Source organism: Brachyistius frenatus, unplaced genomic scaffold (assembly GCF_029030835.1).
Source record: "Brachyistius frenatus isolate BFR_SWC_R1_liver_20210118 unplaced genomic scaffold, ASM2903083v1 Contig_22, whole genome shotgun sequence".
NCBI lineage: Eukaryota > Metazoa > Chordata > Actinopteri > Embiotocidae > Brachyistius > Brachyistius frenatus.
The window spans coordinates 3,306,853-3,322,880 of NW_027210621.1; the positions used below are offsets into that span (position 1 = coordinate 3,306,853).

General features: G+C 43.3%; 2 protein-coding genes across 6 annotated transcripts; one reads left to right on the top strand and one right to left on the bottom strand.

Annotated features, from left to right (window-relative positions):
- The first annotated feature begins 238 nt into the window (after positions 1-238).
- On the top strand, positions 239-7,466 carry rufy1 (RUN and FYVE domain containing 1). 2 transcript variants are annotated; one of them, XM_069696943.1, is made up of 17 exons: positions 239-577; positions 856-1,035; positions 1,130-1,247; positions 1,343-1,444; positions 1,597-1,720; positions 1,805-1,866; positions 2,694-2,829; positions 2,919-3,020; positions 3,116-3,232; positions 3,961-4,128; positions 4,205-4,302; positions 4,387-4,512; positions 5,165-5,294; positions 6,134-6,228; positions 6,338-6,386; positions 6,476-6,553; positions 6,633-7,466. In XM_069696943.1, exons 1-17 carry the CDS (start codon positions 247-249, stop codon positions 6,774-6,776), a joined length of 2,160 nt encoding a protein of 719 aa, XP_069553044.1. In that variant the 5' UTR covers positions 239-246; the 3' UTR covers positions 6,777-7,466. The 2 variants fall into 2 exon arrangements, with proteins under 2 accessions (XP_069553044.1, XP_069553045.1); XM_069696944.1 differs by having other exon boundaries at positions 4,393-4,512.
- A 21-nt stretch (positions 7,467-7,487) lies between these two features.
- Positions 7,488-13,901, bottom strand: LOC138620040 (heterogeneous nuclear ribonucleoprotein H-like). 4 transcript variants are annotated; one of them, XM_069696946.1, is made up of 11 exons: positions 13,883-13,901; positions 12,397-12,493; positions 12,143-12,301; positions 11,903-12,046; positions 10,883-11,021; positions 9,963-10,141; positions 9,678-9,790; positions 9,451-9,586; positions 9,275-9,358; positions 9,048-9,140; positions 7,488-8,227 (listed from the first exon to the last, which is right to left on the bottom strand). In XM_069696946.1, the coding sequence occupies exons 2-11, from the start codon at positions 12,476-12,478 to the stop codon at positions 8,130-8,132; spliced, it is 1,227 nt and encodes a 408-aa protein (XP_069553047.1). In that variant the 5' UTR covers positions 12,479-12,493; positions 13,883-13,901; the 3' UTR covers positions 7,488-8,129. The 4 variants fall into 4 exon arrangements, with proteins under 4 accessions (XP_069553047.1, XP_069553048.1, XP_069553046.1 ...); XM_069696947.1 differs by lacking the exon at positions 13,883-13,901 and adding an exon at positions 13,573-13,658 and having other exon boundaries at positions 12,143-12,298; XM_069696945.1 differs by lacking the exon at positions 13,883-13,901 and adding an exon at positions 13,573-13,658.
- Positions 13,902-16,028: the final 2,127 nt, after the last annotated feature.

The following is a 16,028-nucleotide window of genomic DNA, read 5'->3' on the forward strand; positions in this document are numbered from 1 at the left end:
TGTCAGACATTGAAAAAAAAAAAAAAAAAGAAGCGATTTCTGGGTCAGACTTTATTCGTTTCTCCTATTGAGTGCATTTTATTAGATTATCATTTCCAATCCAGACCAGCAGGTGGGTGTACTGCAACTTTAACACGTGGTAGCTACACGCCAAATGCATCCAACGAAGAAAAAGAAAGGCGCGCGTGATTGATCTAATCTGGTCACGTGAATTCCCGGGCGGAGGGAGGGAGGGGGGGGACAAACATGGCCGACGAGGCAGGGGAGGTAAACACAGCTGTTGAGGACCGCGAAGAAAAACAACAGCTAGATGAGTCCGAAGTTTCGACACCCGCGACTGACGGCGAGCCCGACGGCAGCGACGGGCAGGGCTGCATGGAGAAGTCGGCTCCGGCGGCACAAGACAACAGCTGGTCGGCTCCAATTCTGTCTCTGGCACGGAAGGCCACGGAGACGATTAGCAGCGGGATGAGCTACGCTTCTGCCCCGAGGAAGTCCTCACAGGGCGCCGCTGTGAGCTCACCGACCGACAAGGAGCCCGAAAACGACATCGACAGCACTTCAAAAAAGCTTCCAGGTTGGCTACGACCTTTTGACACTTCAACTACTGAACATTTTCCAACTCACTCGTGAACCGCACAGTCAGTTACTTCCTCTTGTACTTAGGATAGCTGTCGGTCATCTGTTAAGACACTCGACTCGCAGCAAAACCCTGATTTCATGACTTGCTGAACGTGCACGAGGTCTCTGTCTGTACTGTTGAGTTTGCATTTTATTGACACGAGCCTCCAGTCGACCTCCACTAAGTCTGCATGCCATTTCAGTGCCTTTCTTTTCGCCACACTTTCTTTACAGTTCTGCCCCCCAAAGACCCCACAGCAATAGAAAGATCCAACCTCCTGAGCATGATGAAGTTGAGCATCAAAGTGTTGATCCAGTCCTCCCTGAGTCTGGGCAGGACGCTGGACTCGGAGTACCCTCCTCTGCAGCAGTTCTTTGTCGTCCTGGAGCATTGCCTCAAACACGGGCTTAGAGGTGAGACAGTCTACGGGTTTGACCTTTTTTGAAGGGTGATGTCAGAATCGGGGCGTGCGAGAGTTACTTTCCCATTTTGATTTTTCTTTTTCAGCCAAGAAATCCTTCATTGGTCAGAACAAGTCCATATGGGGACCTCTGGAACTGGTTGAGAAGTTGTGCCCAGAGTCTGTCCACATTGCCACAAGTGCCAGAGACCTGCCCGGCATTAAGTATGGTGTTGCAAAACCGTCTTCCGCTAACGCTGCAAAGCGAGACACGCTGGACACCTGTGAGTCAGCATAGTTATTCTGTTATCCTTTTTCAGGACCGGTTTGGGGAGAGCCAGGGCTTGGTTGCATTTGGCACTCATGCAGAAAAAAGTAGCCGACTATATGAAAGCCATGCTGGACCGCAAAGACCTCTTGAGGTTGGTTAAAGTTATCACTAATGTGTATTTATTTGCAAGAATTTACACCGCAATCTAGATGTGACGACGTGTCAGTTCTAATCGTTATTTTTTTCAACGCATGCAAATGAATCGTTTCTTCTTTCACGTGTCTTTTTCAATCCCTGTCCTAGTGAGTTTTATGACTCGGGAGCACTGGTGATGGAGGAGGAGGGGGCGGTCATGGGGGGGCTGCTGGTGGGCCTCAATGTAATTGATGCAAACCTTTGTATAAAAGGGGAGGATCTTGATTCTCAGGTCGGTGCCGAACAGGCTTTCCTTTTCTCTTTGAGTGACGAGCCCATCAGGGCACACAGTGATCCGTTTGTCGTTCTCGTTTAGGTGGGAGTCATCGACTTCTCCCTTTACCTGAAGGACCCCACCAGCAGTGACACTCCAAAAGAGTGAGTGCCTGCTTTAAGAACTAATCTGCTCTGATTTTCATGACGTGTTGAGCTGCTGTAAAGGTGCCCGTTTTGTATGCACATCTTCCAATTTGTGCATTAAAAACGCTAATAAATGATTACTTACTGAAATAATGAGACTTGAAAGTCTCTCTGCTCTGCTGGAGAAACAAACTCTTCCAAGAGTTCATAGTTGTAAAGATAGTAGTTCAAAACTCTCCATTTCCATTGAACAGTGCCTCTGTCGCCGAGCTTTCCACCACGTTGTCTCGTTGTTTCCACCACCTCGTTTTGTGTTTGGTGGTTGCTAGAATGGATCAGCGCGAGGGATGCTTTGCCTGTGATTGGGTTTTATATTGTTGGAGGGTTAGGATTAAGGTAAGGGACCACTTGACTGACAGTGAAACAAGCAATCACAGCGGCAGACCGGTTGAATCCAATCACACTGTAGAGTTTAGAATCTGAGTCCCTCCAGCTGATCTAATTGAGCACCAACCATTGTGTTTTCCTTCGTTTGAAGTTTGACTGACGCTCTTGTAACCTCGTGGCGCTCTCTTCTTGTGCAGTGGTATAACAGCACGACTGAAGAATTTGGGTCATCCACTCCTTAGTTTGGTGAAACAACTCCTAACAGCAGTGGATGGAAAAATGCATAAATTTGGACATTCTTTGGCCAATTTTCTGAAAGTTCAGTTAGAATTTGCGACATATTTGGATGAGAATACAAATTACAATATGTTGTTACAGCAGTTTGAACTTTTTATCACCATGATAACAAGTCCAACCAGACACTCAAACCTCTCAAATCATTTTTGTTTCTCTTTCAGCGATGCCAAGATGACAGCCATACTAGATCAGAAGCACTACATCGAGGAGTTAAATCGTCACCTGAGTGGCACCGTCACCGACCTTCAGGCTAAGATGGACTCTGTGGAGAAGACCAACAGCAAACTGGTGGAGGAGGTCTGGAATATTTTGTGAATGAGGTGGTGTGATTGTGCTTGTGCCTGGGAGTTGACTAACAGGAAGCGGTTTGTTCCTCTTCTCCTCAGCTCACGGCAGCAACAGACAGAATCAACTCTCTGAGGGAAGAACAGGAACAGCTGCAAAAGCATAATGAGTCCATCTTGCAGTCGAGCCAGAAAAAGGAAGAGGTTTGAAAGCATCTACGACTAACTGCAGCTAAACCAGTCCAAATAAAAAAAAAATTAAAATTACCCAACCTGTACAATGTGTTTGTTTTTCCCAGGCGGCGCTTCAGGACAGCCAGGTGGAGCTGGAGACGTACAAACAGACGAGACAAGGCCTGGATGAGATGTATAATGTGGTGTGGAAGCAGTACAAAGAGGAAAAGCGCATTCGCCAGGTCGGGTATCGTCAAACAAGCTGTCACGCTACACATTGATGGTGCGTTCATGAGCAACTGGGAAGTGGGAAAACACAAGAAAAGTGGTAGAAGTCAAACAAGTCGGTTTGACTTCAGTTGACGTGGCAGCATTTGTGGTTAAAAGTAAGTCGGCTGTAGCCAGACTTGGTTAGTTTCGCTTCCCCCGGTTTTGTAGTTGGGTTAAATGTTATGAATGCCAATACTTTTAAACGTGTAGAAATGATGTGTGCGAGTAATATTGACCTCCTGAGCTGTCTTCTGTCCCCGTGCTGGTTCATATGGATGGCGATAAGGTTGTTTGTCGCTCCTCTATATTCTGACAGAAATGGAGCACATTTTCTGAGGGCGGCCATGTTGCCTGCTTGTAGCTCTCAAATTGGAAATGGGACGTTCCCAAACGTAAACTTTCCCCGATTCCCAGTTGCCTGAACGCACGATAACATGCATGTGGCGGTAAAAGGTGATCAGCAGCCGGGTTGCTTCTTGGGTGGGATGGCCAAGCTTTTGGAAAGCATTGTCTGAGATTAGGACGGTTTAATGTCCATACTCCATCGTCAGTACGTGATTAGAAGCCAGGAGTGTGAACACCGTGAGACTTGATCACTCTGTGTCTGACTTTAGCAAGACATCCTGTCGAGAGCTTTTGTGCTGAGATGAGACGGTTTGACTCGCGCCTTACATATTATCTTTTCTTTGGATGATGTTAGGAGCTGGAGCGTGAGCTGGAGCTGCAGGTGGGGCTGAAGCAGGAGATGGAGGTGGCCATGAAGCTGCTGGAGAAGGACACGCACGAGAAACAGGACACGCTGGCAGCGCTGCGGCTCCAGCTGGACCAAGTCAAGACCCTAAACCTGCAAATGTTCCACAAAGCTCAGGTAGACGCAGAGGAGTTCTCTCACTCTCACTCTCACAGACAGAATACACATTCATACAACTCGTCTGGTTCATCAGGACTCACAACAACAAGCAGATAAAATGCAGGCAGAGGCCGTGCAGCTCGAGCAGAAGATGGAAGAAATGGAGAGAGCCATGATGGACCTCGAACAGAGGTATGCATCTGTGCAACGTGTGAGTTTCTGTTGGTTTTCAAGTTATAGTCCTTGAAATCAATGTTCTTGTTGGTCTTTTGTGAGTCGCAGACTACAGAACTCAGAGCGGGAGCGCAAACAGAGCGACCAGTCAGACAAAGACATGAGGGTGGAGCTGGAAGGAAAAGTGGATGCTATGCAGAAACAACTAACGGACCTGGATACACTAAGGTTAGGAGACACACCGTTCAAAAAATATCCAAATATGTAGAGTCTCTTCTAAAAACGGTTCACAAATTATGAACGTGAGACTGCAGGATGATAAATTTACAATTAAAAAGAAAGGTTCCTGGAATGAAAGGCACAACTTAAAAAGCTTTGGGGCTAATCTTTAAAAGAAAGGCTCGAGGTTACGTCTATAACGTTGTACTGATTTGAATAATCTGTTAACTCCAGACTGAGGTGTGGTTTGGGAATTCCTTAAGAAAAAAAAACATCACTGTGATCAGGTGAGCTGCAGTGTAGAGAGGTAGAGTTGTATCATTTTTTTAAAGCACAGTGGCTGTGGAAATACAGACATTGTATAGAGTAAATCTTACATAGTTCCCAAATGAATTACAGGTCTTAGGACACCTTTTTTTTTTTTTTTTTAAGTAAGAGACAAAAGTCAAACTCCATAATAAGTTCTTGCCATGAATGTCATGTCTCATAAATTGCGTAAGTGTAGAAACATGCGTAAAGTCTGAATAATTGGTTGTGATCTCGGGTCATTTTCTTGATGCATCAAGTCAGGTCTAACACATGATTTGATGAAGGTTTTGAATGTGCAGTCGTCCACAGTACCTGTACATGTTTGAAAGCAGCGTCTCTTCTCTGAGGACAGGCTGGGTTTGGAGAACGAGCTGCGGACTGAGAGGGAACAGAGACAAAGCTTGCAAAAAGCTCTGCAGCGGGAACAGGACAACAGCATGGAACTACGCACACAGATGCAGCAGCTTCAGGGACTGCACACGGTCAGACACACACACACACACACACACACACACACACACACACACACACACACACACACACACACACACCAGGGTTAGGGTCCAGTAACTCAGGAAGTAATGGTTTAACCACAGTGATAGAAAAAATGTCTCTCGTGAACCCAGAGAAAATCTAATATTTTTGTGGTTTTTGAAATGAAAGAGTAAATTCAACCCTTGCAGCTAAAATAAAACAGCGGAACACAAACTGTAGAATCTGGTTTTCGACCTGGTTTATTTCCTAAATTCTCAACAGACGTCTCAGTGTTATATGTGGTGCAATCCGTTTTGCTGAAATTAATAGAGAACACAAGTTTAATTGCCACAGGCACCAACATCTCTAATCTAAGCCCAAAATATCAAAGGTGTGATTGTTTTAAGATTCCAAGTTTTGGGAGTATTTCCGGAGGCCACCGATGTCGCTGAAGTGGACATAACTCAGAGCACCAGGAGGATCTGTAATGTTAATGGTCCATAGTTACTACCAAATTATAAAACTGCATTGTGGGAAGGACCATCTACCCTTGAGTCTTGGAATTCACTGCCAACCTTGGCCATGTAGACATGTGTTTTTGTAATCACCACTGGGTTTGTTTTAATTCTGGGGTTTTATCTGAAACCTGTATCAGGGTCATTAGTTGCAGTTAGCCTAAAGAAAGGGTTTATTTACTTAAATAATGTTATGGAGATTTGTGAGACAGCTTTAGCCAAACAAAAATGTTCATCCTTTTTAAGCCTTCTTTATGCAATGTAATCCAAACCTCTGTAATCCTGCACGGAAATGGATATTCTGCCTTTGTTTGTCTGGATTGGTGGTGCAGGAGCTGGAGGATTTGAAGCAAGAGAAGCAGCAGCTGCAGCAGACGTGTGAGCAGCAGGAACAGGCTCTGCAGGAGATGGGGCTGCACCTCAGCCAGTGAGTATTTGTCTTTTATTTTTTTTATTATTATTGGTCTGAAAACACGTCATGTTGTGTCTGTTTTTGGTTGTTTGATTTTTGTCTGTTGTCCTCATCTTTGTCAAAGGTCTAAACTCAAGATGGAGGACTTCAAGGAGGTCAACAAAGCCCTGAAGGTAAAAGGAGTTGGGAATAGTGTACTCGCATTATTGATGATGTAAAATTTGAAAATCACAAGCGGCCCAATCTCGTACGATCTCGCCAGGGCCAAGCCTGGCTGAAAGACGACGAAGCCACCGAGTGCAAACGATGCCAGAAGGAGTTCTCCATCTCGCGCAGAAAGGTAGGCTCCCGTTTCATTGCATTTCTTTCGAGCTTCTGTTCATGCTCATCACTACAGCCTTGTGCGTTTATGTCTGCAGCACCACTGCAGAAACTGCGGCGACATCTACTGCAACAGTTGTTCCAGCAACGAGCTGGCCTTACCCTCGTATCCTCGGCCCGTGCGAGTGTGCGACGTGTGCCACTCACTCCTGCTGCAGAGAAGCTCCTCCAAACGTTCCTGACAAAACACCTTCGAAGCGTTCGCGTATCAAACACCGCGTCTACTCATCCGCCTGGATTCCAAGTACTGATCGTAAAGGAAAAACCTCATCAAATCTTAAGGAAATGTGATTTGGTGTTCCATTGCCACCGTTACCTGAAATTCAGGTACATCTGTACTAAACAATGGCCGCCTTTTTTTTTTTTTTTTTTTTTTTTTTTATAACCGATGGGATGAGCTGATATAGTTTATGCTGAAGAGACTTGTTTACAGATTGAAAACGTTTTGAATATTTGTCATCAGCATTTCCTGGGAATGAACTAACAGCAGTTAAACAATTTGGTACTCACTTGATAAACCGACCTTATTAACGTGTGTGGTTTTTCTAATTCAGACTGTGGATGTAAATCATGTCGAGGCCCCACCGCGGATTGTGTTTGTTGCTGGTTTCTAGAGAAGAATTGTACTTTAATACTCAACTAGTCGTGCGTCGTTTTCTTTACAGTTATGGCTCCACTGCTGGATACTAAATAATTGTGTAAATGACTGTAGAATGTTGACAAATTTAACTATTTTAGAATGTATTATAAAAGGGTCTGTGAATCACAATAACTCCTACTCAGCCATTTTCTTAATTTGGGAATGGTGACCAAAAGTTTTTTTTTTAACTAGATATTTGATAAATGAATAAAGCCTCCTCCTTTTTTTTTTTTTTTTCCAATGCTCGTTTCAATTAGATATTCCAGACTAGTTTATTCACTTTGTGCACAGGAAATACAAATAGCGTCTGAAGCAGTACAAACCTTCATGATGGTAGATTTGAAATTCATTTGCCCTCATCCAGAAAAACTATCCTATCAACAGTCATACCTTTAGAAAAGAAAACATGCTCTGACAATGTGAATTCAGATCAACATTTTAACTGGAACTTAAAAAAAAAAAAGGCTTAACACTATGGAGAAGATGAAACAAAGTCTAAACATCAGGAGATACCAGACATTTTTAGTTTTGTTCATGCACTCAGACACTGAAACTTAAATCCACCATGAGTTCACCTCAAGAAACAGCGAGGTGTTTGCAGAACGGTAACACAAAAACGGCACTCTTCCTGGTAATGAAAATTTAAAGCACGGTTTCTGTAATGTGTCAAATGTGTGAGGAATGGGGGAAGACGAACAGCACTTCTGACGACAGATGATCTCACCTCTCACTGAATCTCATCCACTTAAAAAAAATACAAACCTCAGTGTTTTCAAAACAACCTCACCTGACCCTATCCTACGTTTACTAGGTGAGACTTACATTTCCAGTCTGTTCAGCAAAATGCTGAGTTAAAAAACATCAAATTAAGGGAAAGAAAAAAAAAAAAAAAAAATTACATTCCCCATCCCCCTCCCAGTCCATTCATCGAGCCTCTGCTTCCTCCTCCTCCACCGCCGCCGTAGTAACTGCTTCCCATTCCGCCCTGGTTACCTAACAAGAGACAGAGAATACATACTATAGGACCGGGGAGTTCATCAAGGAGCACTGCACACCAAAACACCACGCTGCACTTCTGTCCCTCAAGAACACAGCTGGCCAAGTTTGAAGGTCTCGGTATCAGTCAGGACACAGCAGTGCTGAATATTACCCGATTAGCCCGAATTGTTTTTTCCAAGATAAAGAAAAAAAAAGTGGTGTTCGTCTTTAAGAACTAATGAAGGCCGAGACAATCATGTGGTCACAACATCAGATATTCTTTTTGCATAGAGAGAGTACCAAATGTAAAATGTCTTCCACAAATAGTGAATTCTGTGTTGTTTCTAGCCTAGAAAAGTTTCCAACATCTTACTTCCATCCATGTTGCCTGAGCGGAGAGCTCTCTGGATCAGTCATTTATAAAGAGCCAGGATTCCCTCAGATGGTGACATGCGGAGGAATCGGGCCCTTCCTCAAATACAGACTGCACTTCCTCCTCGTTCAGAGGCCCACCTCAAGCCTGACTAACAGTAACAACGTTATAAAGACACAGATCAGGATCGAACGTAGCCGTTTTTCCACTGGTCATAGGCCACCCATTTCAAAATTAACTGCACTGTATACATTGACAGTCTAGTTTTAGGAAATAACTCGCTGTGCTTTCTCGTTTTGTTTGTTTGTTTCTATGCTCGCGTGTATTTTTATGCGAGTTTAGAATCTTTTCAGAGTTACTCAAGTCTGTTAAAGCCTTCAATAAATACTCCCATCATGGCTCTATAAAGGGTGAAGTTTAAGGTGGCTGTTGAAGAAAACTATAATAACAGCTGACACTCACTATAGTCACTGTAACCGCCCATATTTCCTTGGCTGCTGTATCCTCCAGAGTATCCTGAGCTCAACTGGCCACCGCTGTAAGATGACTGGTTCCCTGTAGAGGACAAATCACAGTAGGTTTAAGAAGTTACAGCAGCAGAACATATACTTAAGATGTTATATTTGTATGTAAATATAACAGATGTGAGCTTATGTCCAGGCATTTCTTATTCAAACAACAATACTCACCCATGCCACCCATCATCTGGCTGCCGTAAGCGCCATTACTGCCGCCTGCTGTTGAGTTCAAGAACAGCTCCACGTAGCGGTGCTCTGAGGGGCACAAAAATCATTGTGAACATGCAGTATAAAAAAAAAAAAAAAGGGTGTCGGTGATAAAGTCAGTTGTTTTAAAGTAGACTCACGCATGTTGGCTTTGTCTTTGGACATGGCTGCCACAGCATCTTCGTGCGTTGCAAACTCTACATCGGCCTCTCCGGTTACTCTGCCGTCAGGGCCGATCTCAATGTGGACCCGCACAGGATTCAGTGGTGAGAAGAACTAAAATATGAAAACGGTTCAACAAATTAATCAAAATCTGCATTATTGTGCACAGAAAACACGAGATGTCGGTGATCTAGCGACGACTTACGTTGTAGATGTCCGTCTCTGTGGCTCTGTATGGCAGCCCCCTCATGTGGACACAGTGGCCTGTCGTGCTCTGGAAGGAAGAGCCGCCATCGCCGTACCGTCCATCCGACACACCTGAATATACATAATGGAGATGAACACGGTGTCTTTGAGGACTTTACATCCTAATCTCGTTTTTTTCAGTTGTGCATTATTAACAATGAAAGGGCATGGGGTGAGTAATTATTTCAAATGAACTGCACAGGTCAAGACTGCCAAGTCTAACTTCAGCTGTCCTTGCACCCACCTCCTCCGTAGCCTCCTCGGCGCATTCTGTCGTAGGATCCCCCTCGGCCCATCATGTTGTAGCCGCGACCACCTGAGGGCCGGTCGTAGGGGCCCGGTCTCTGCATGCCCATAGGCTTCCGCTGGGGTTCGTAATGGGTCCGCACCTCAGCGCGGCTACTCTTGAAGATCTCAATGTACCTAAGAGCATAGAGATACCACAGTGAGGGCATGGGGAATGGACGAAAACTCCATTTGCTCAATACTGGTGAAACTGGGCTATGCAGATGCTGCCATGGTGTAGTCCATAGGTAGAAATATCTTTTGAGTACTTAATGCTAGTTGTTAATGAAGTAGATTAAAAGAACAGCGTTTTACTCAGTTGAATAAAGGAAGTGTCCAAATTGATAAGGGCCTTAGTGACTTTTACACTTTTCTTATGGTTACCTGGAGCGATTTCCAGATCGGATTCATTATGATGGAATAGTGTCCTGTGTCCTCGTCATGACAGCCATTGTCCTGGTATTAGAGGCACAGAGAGAGCTCCTGTCCTTCTGCAACCCACTCTAAGCATTACCTGTAACAGTGGGCTCCAGATCCTTGTGTACAGTGGCCCTCTGATTTTACCACCAGGGAGACTCCTTACCATTTATCAACCTGGACTCATGTTTAGTGCAGAGACACCATTTGTTGTCTAAATAAGGTGTGTACTCTAATTCAGGCTTCGTCTCATAGCTTTGAATGGTGCCCAAGCACTAATCTTCCCACTGAACATTGTGAATCTAACGTAGGAATTAGTGTTCATGTGTGTGTGGTAAATGTGTCAAAATACTTAAAAGTATCCAGGATTAATGTAGAGTCAGTTTTGCATTTGGTTCAGATGTTGAAGGTGCACACCATAAGAAAAGCAACTTATCCAGCCAACCAACCAACCATCCCCACCTGTGCCCTATTCTTTCCTTGTGTTTCTTTAGAGCCTTTTCAGCTATATCCTGTGAAGCAAACTGCACGAAGGCCTCCCCCGTACTCCTCCCCTGGATGTCCACCGGCAATGTTATCCCATTTGGCACGATTTCCAACCCTTCAACCCAAGGACAGATAACCCCAGCAGGGGACATATTAAATCACATGCCCAATCACAGAGAGAACTTTCTCTAAAGAGAGATAGAAAACTTATGGAAAACTCTACACATCATCACACATACCAGTTCAGTTTTTAACCAGAGACTGGCCATTTACACGAGTTACATTTACTGGATTCTGGGGATAAAATATAAATGACAGGATAGAGGAAGAATATGGAAAAGGGCACTGTGTGGGACATCAGGCTAGTGTTGGTGTATTGATGAGGAGAGAACAGGATCTCGGTGGGTGACATGAGGAAAATTACTGTTCGCCCATTAGGAACTAATCTGACACTTGGCATATACTGTGTGTCAGAGAAATGTGTTTCAAAGACGAGGGTGTGAGGAAATGGGGGAAAAAAGAGGAGAAAAAAATGATACTGGGATAAGAGAGAGAAGTTGTATCAGTGATGACTGGGACACCTTCCATCATCAGCATATTACCATGAGGAAAAGACAACTTAGCATCAGACCCTGTTTCAGAAAAACTAAGACACAATGAATATGGATATGAGTGTAAAGATGGGAAAGGGTGTTTGTATTACAGATTCCTGCCCTTGAACAAAACATCAAGTTTTTTTTACAAAGTGTGAACAAGCTTCCTTTTCCGGCGTCATCTTCTCACTGATTACCAATCAAAAAAACAAATAATTTCATCATTATTTTATGTAATAATTTACGATAGGTAATCATTGTCCAACGGCGTATTGACTTCTTTAGTAGTCAAGTGTCGGTAAGAGAAAGGAAAAAAGACAAGGGCGACGGGAGAAAAAAAAAGTTTAAAATCGCCAACATTAAGGGGATTTAGTATTAACCGGTGAACATGGCCTGTTTTTACCTGAGAAAAACTGCACTATCTCCTCCTTGCTGCAGCCGAAGGGAAGACCTCGGAGCCGCACGAGCCCATCTCCTGCCGTCTCTGGACAGTTTGGGCCAGTGTGCTTCATGACCCAGTCCATCTCGACGTTGTTGGATTTAAACACTACATCACCGGACACAAAGCAATTAGTTATCAGAGCGGAAACCGTGACAGAACTTGTCACGAAAGGATTCGACATCTGCCTGCTGTTGTACTCACCCTCGACATATCGGTGACCCATAGTTTCTCTGTCCTTCTTCACTGCAATCTTCAGGTCGTCTTCCGTCTCCAGTTCGACAAACGCCTCACCACTGGGACGCCCCTCTCTTGTGTAGGTGAAGTGAATGCCGCCTCCATTGTTGATGACTTTGCAATCTGCTTTTGAAATGTATCATTATCATATCATCTCTAATTGCATAAAGTATCTGTATTAAAACAATTTTTTTTTTTTTAAAGGAGTAATGTATACATACCTGAGAAAAACCTCTGTACTTCATCCACTGAACAGGACCACGGGAGACCCCTGATTCGCACTACATATCCCTCATCAGCCATGACTGGTCACAATCCCTGAGGAACAAAGGGGATCTATTAGTGCAAAAGCACAATCTTCAGTCATGTGTCCAGATCAGAAATAAGTTTCAGCTCAGTTTCCTCATTCACTGTTCAAACATTCACATCCTGCATTTGAGTGCATCTCTGTTCCACTTCACAAGCACATTGACTTGACTCCGATCCATGTGGCAGAAGCTGCCAGGAACACAGTAATCATCATCTCAGTCTGTGGGATTTTTTTTTTTTTTTTTATAGTAACTCTCTCGTAGTTTCAGGTGCACCGTTGAAACTGGCTGGAGTAAAAACTCATAACCGAGGCTCTCTCTCTGCACTGTGGTGCACGCTTCCGTCGTATCAATCCCCACATATTGTCCACAGTAACTGTATTCTACTTGTAAAACACCCATCAAGGTTTTGATCGACTGAGTAAAATCGGTTTTATGGACCGAGCTGGATATGAATGAGGGCTGGTCAGCAGCGCCTCCATGAGACCGGTTTCGTAGCCGCGACCGGCATTTAGCAAATCAAATCAAAAAAAATTAAAAAAAAAATCTCATCGTTGTGGCTTTTCGATGCTTCAAAAGGTTTGTGTCGTCCAGACATCTTAGTCGCAAGCTTCCATCGGAGTCACCTCATTTCCAAATTCTCGTGAACTTCACTCCGAGCATCCACTTCACAAAGAGCGCCAACCCAGAGTCGCTCCACGGCGGCGACGCAAAACGCGTTGCTAGCTTCTTTCATTCGACAATATATCCGGTGTCGGCTCGGTTCGGTTCGCACGTAAAAGCTCGCAGAGGACATATCGCGACTCGGCACTTAAAAGACCGTATTTCTTTCAAACCGGTCGCGTGGCCTTGAGCACGCTTTACCACCGCACCCAGACGCAAGAACAAAAGCGGCCCTCTCAGCCTGCGCCATGTTATTAGCGCGGACGGTTAGCTCCAGAGCTAGCGCCGTTCACCCACGTTTTACGGGGACTGTGCGCCTAAATCCGACCCGCACACCGGAACCGACGCCGTCCCGAGAACCCGGCAGGTGTTAGCGCCTCGCCGTGAAACCTTCAGGCCGAACGACAAATGCATTCATCAATTTACCTGAAACGAGCGTAGATGCAACACGCCTGGATGTGTTTGATCAGACCTGCGTGATGCTGCCGAAACCTCGCACTGGGTTGCCAGAATTCCCCAGACATCCCCCTTTCGGGAACCACACAGCGGCGCGCTTAATATCAGCTCCGTTTCAAACCGCAACTCAACCACGTCTCTGCACTCGGCCGGATTTAAATTATTTTTTTAACGAATATCAGTGTGTTTTGAATTGCGTCAGAAACCCTAGAATCTAAACTTTGTTAAAATCACGGTAATATCTTACAATTATGTGAAGTGTGGGTTTGTTTTTACACACCTGGCAATCCCGGCCGAATAACCGAACGCCTCCGACGGGCCTGCGTCCACGCCCTAAAACGATGACGTTTCTATCAGAGGCCCGGGCTGGCCTGGTGGTATCGTCTGGCCTACTAATCCAAGTAACCCTATTTACACTGCTCAATAACTAGTAATGCTTTTCAGCTGTATTTTTTTTTTTTTTTTTTTTTTTTTTTTAAGTAGAGTACATGCAGGCTACTTTTTTACAACAAGTCCAAACAGAGCTCATGCTCAACAACAACTCAAAACATCACAATATGCCAAGACAAACACTATTTGACACTACACACTATTCATTTTAGCAGTAGGCTATACCACAATAGATATTTGAGTTGGGTTTTTTTTGGTTTTTTTTTTAATGATGATGTGTAACAGTAACCTTGTTACTAGATGCTTATTTTAGTATGTTGTTGAAACCAGAGTTTACTGGTTTTGGTTTCTACTGTGACAAAAAGATCATCAGTTTAAAATTTGGCCCAGAGGAAAAAGAAAGGCGTCACTCAAATTCACGACTCTCTTAATCCAAGATATTGATGTGGTGGCAGCTCAAAGTAATCTTTAATGTAGACCGTAAGCAATCCAGACAGAGGTCACTTGTTGAAATCAGAGAAACCCTCTGTAAAATTATGGGCAGGAGAACTTCACACATGCTCTTTGGCAAGGCATTTCATATTATCCTGCTTTAAACTGCTTATCAGCCAATGAAAGGACACTATAATAATGGTGATGGCCTTCTCCAGTAATACATTTTGGTATCTGTGGAGATAGAAATCAGCAAACATTACATAAACTCAAGTAATGTAATTAAATATATTTTTGATGTATTGGCACCTTACTTAAGTGTCATTATTTAGTACATTTTATATAGTAATCTACTTTGAATACATTTGGTGCCTGGATATATGTCTTAGGTAACACATGTTTACTTTCATGGTTTGTTGCTCTTATGGAGTATTTTCATACTGCAGTATTGCTTAACGTAAGGACACAAATAAATTATTCGGTCACAATATACAATGCAAAAAAAAGAAAAGAAAACGGATGTTGACACACATAATACTTATAAAGATAATCGAACTATGTGTCCAATTGCATTTTACTGCAAAAAACAGAAACACCTTTTTTTAATGTTGTTTTCTTGTGTTTCAAGTCTCAAAATAACTCAATTGTGGATCCGTTACTGTTTAAACACAGTCACAGAAAGTTTAAAAAAGTGTTCCATTAAATATACCTCTTTTCCCACAGGCATTCCTTCTATTTTGGAAAATTGTATAAGTAATAATGAGTAAAAAGTAAAGGCAGGAACTTTGTTGAGTTGAGGCACTATTTAGTCTTGACCAGTCAATTGTCGAGGTTCAAGGTGGTGAGAAGCCTGAAATCAGTAGCAGTTCAAACCAAACATTCACTGGGCTCCATGTAGTCTATTTAAATCTATGAGTACATCAAAATGATCTTTTGCACCATGGGGCAACCTCAATGAGGTAGTTATGTGTCAGTGAAGTCACTATACTGACAACCATGTGTGATTTTGTCTTTTACAAAAGTCATCTGGGTGCACACAATGGGTTAACCTCAAGCATATCCAGATATATCACATATCATTGTGTGTTGCTTATTTGCATCAAAATCTATGTACATGTGTGAGCAGTTCACTTTAAATGAGAAGTGTGATTACCACAGGGTCAGGTGTTTATCTTGTTTTTTCTTTGTGGGTGTCTTGTGTGACATAATATACATATATATAATAATGTATTTTTAGATCCTCTAAAAAAAAAAAAAAAAAAAATCTAATCTAATTTATGGCATTTTAGACATTAAAGCATTGAGTTGTATCAATAATTTGTGAAATCCTGTTGGTACACTCACTTGATACCTGTTATGTCACGTAAAATCACATTAAATAAGTGAATAAAATGTATCAGTGGTGCCAATATAGACTAAAAGCAGTCCATATAATGAGTTCACATGAACTAGTGAAACTAGCAACCAGTTTAGTTGGTCTACCATGTCATGTCTTGACGTTCGTTCCACAGCCTCGTGATATTGGTAAACCTAACATGACGTTGCGGTCTCATGTTTGACAAGCAGCACCGCGGACCAATTGAAAACAGAGGTCTTTCCCGCTG

Coding starts and splice junctions, on each gene's coding strand:
- rufy1 (XM_069696943.1), top strand. CDS start 247: ATGGCCGACGAGGCAGGGGAGGTAAACACAGCTGTTGAGGACCGCGAA. Junction 1,445..1,596: donor GACCGCAAAGACCTCTTGAG/GTTGGTTAAAGT, acceptor TCCCTGTCCTAG/TGAGTTTTATGACTCGGGAG. Junction 2,830..2,918: donor ACAGCAAACTGGTGGAGGAG/GTCTGGAATATT, acceptor TCTTCTCCTCAG/CTCACGGCAGCAACAGACAG.
- LOC138620040 (XM_069696946.1), bottom strand. CDS start 12,478: ATGGCTGATGAGGGATATGTAGTGCGAATCAGGGGTCTCCCGTGGTCC. Junction 12,047..12,142: donor GGGTCACCGATATGTCGAGG/GTGAGTACAACA, acceptor CCGGTGATGTAG/TGTTTAAATCCAACAACGTC. Junction 11,022..11,902: donor GATAGTGCAGTTTTTCTCAG/GTAAAAACAGGC, acceptor CTTGGGTTGAAG/GGTTGGAAATCGTGCCAAAT.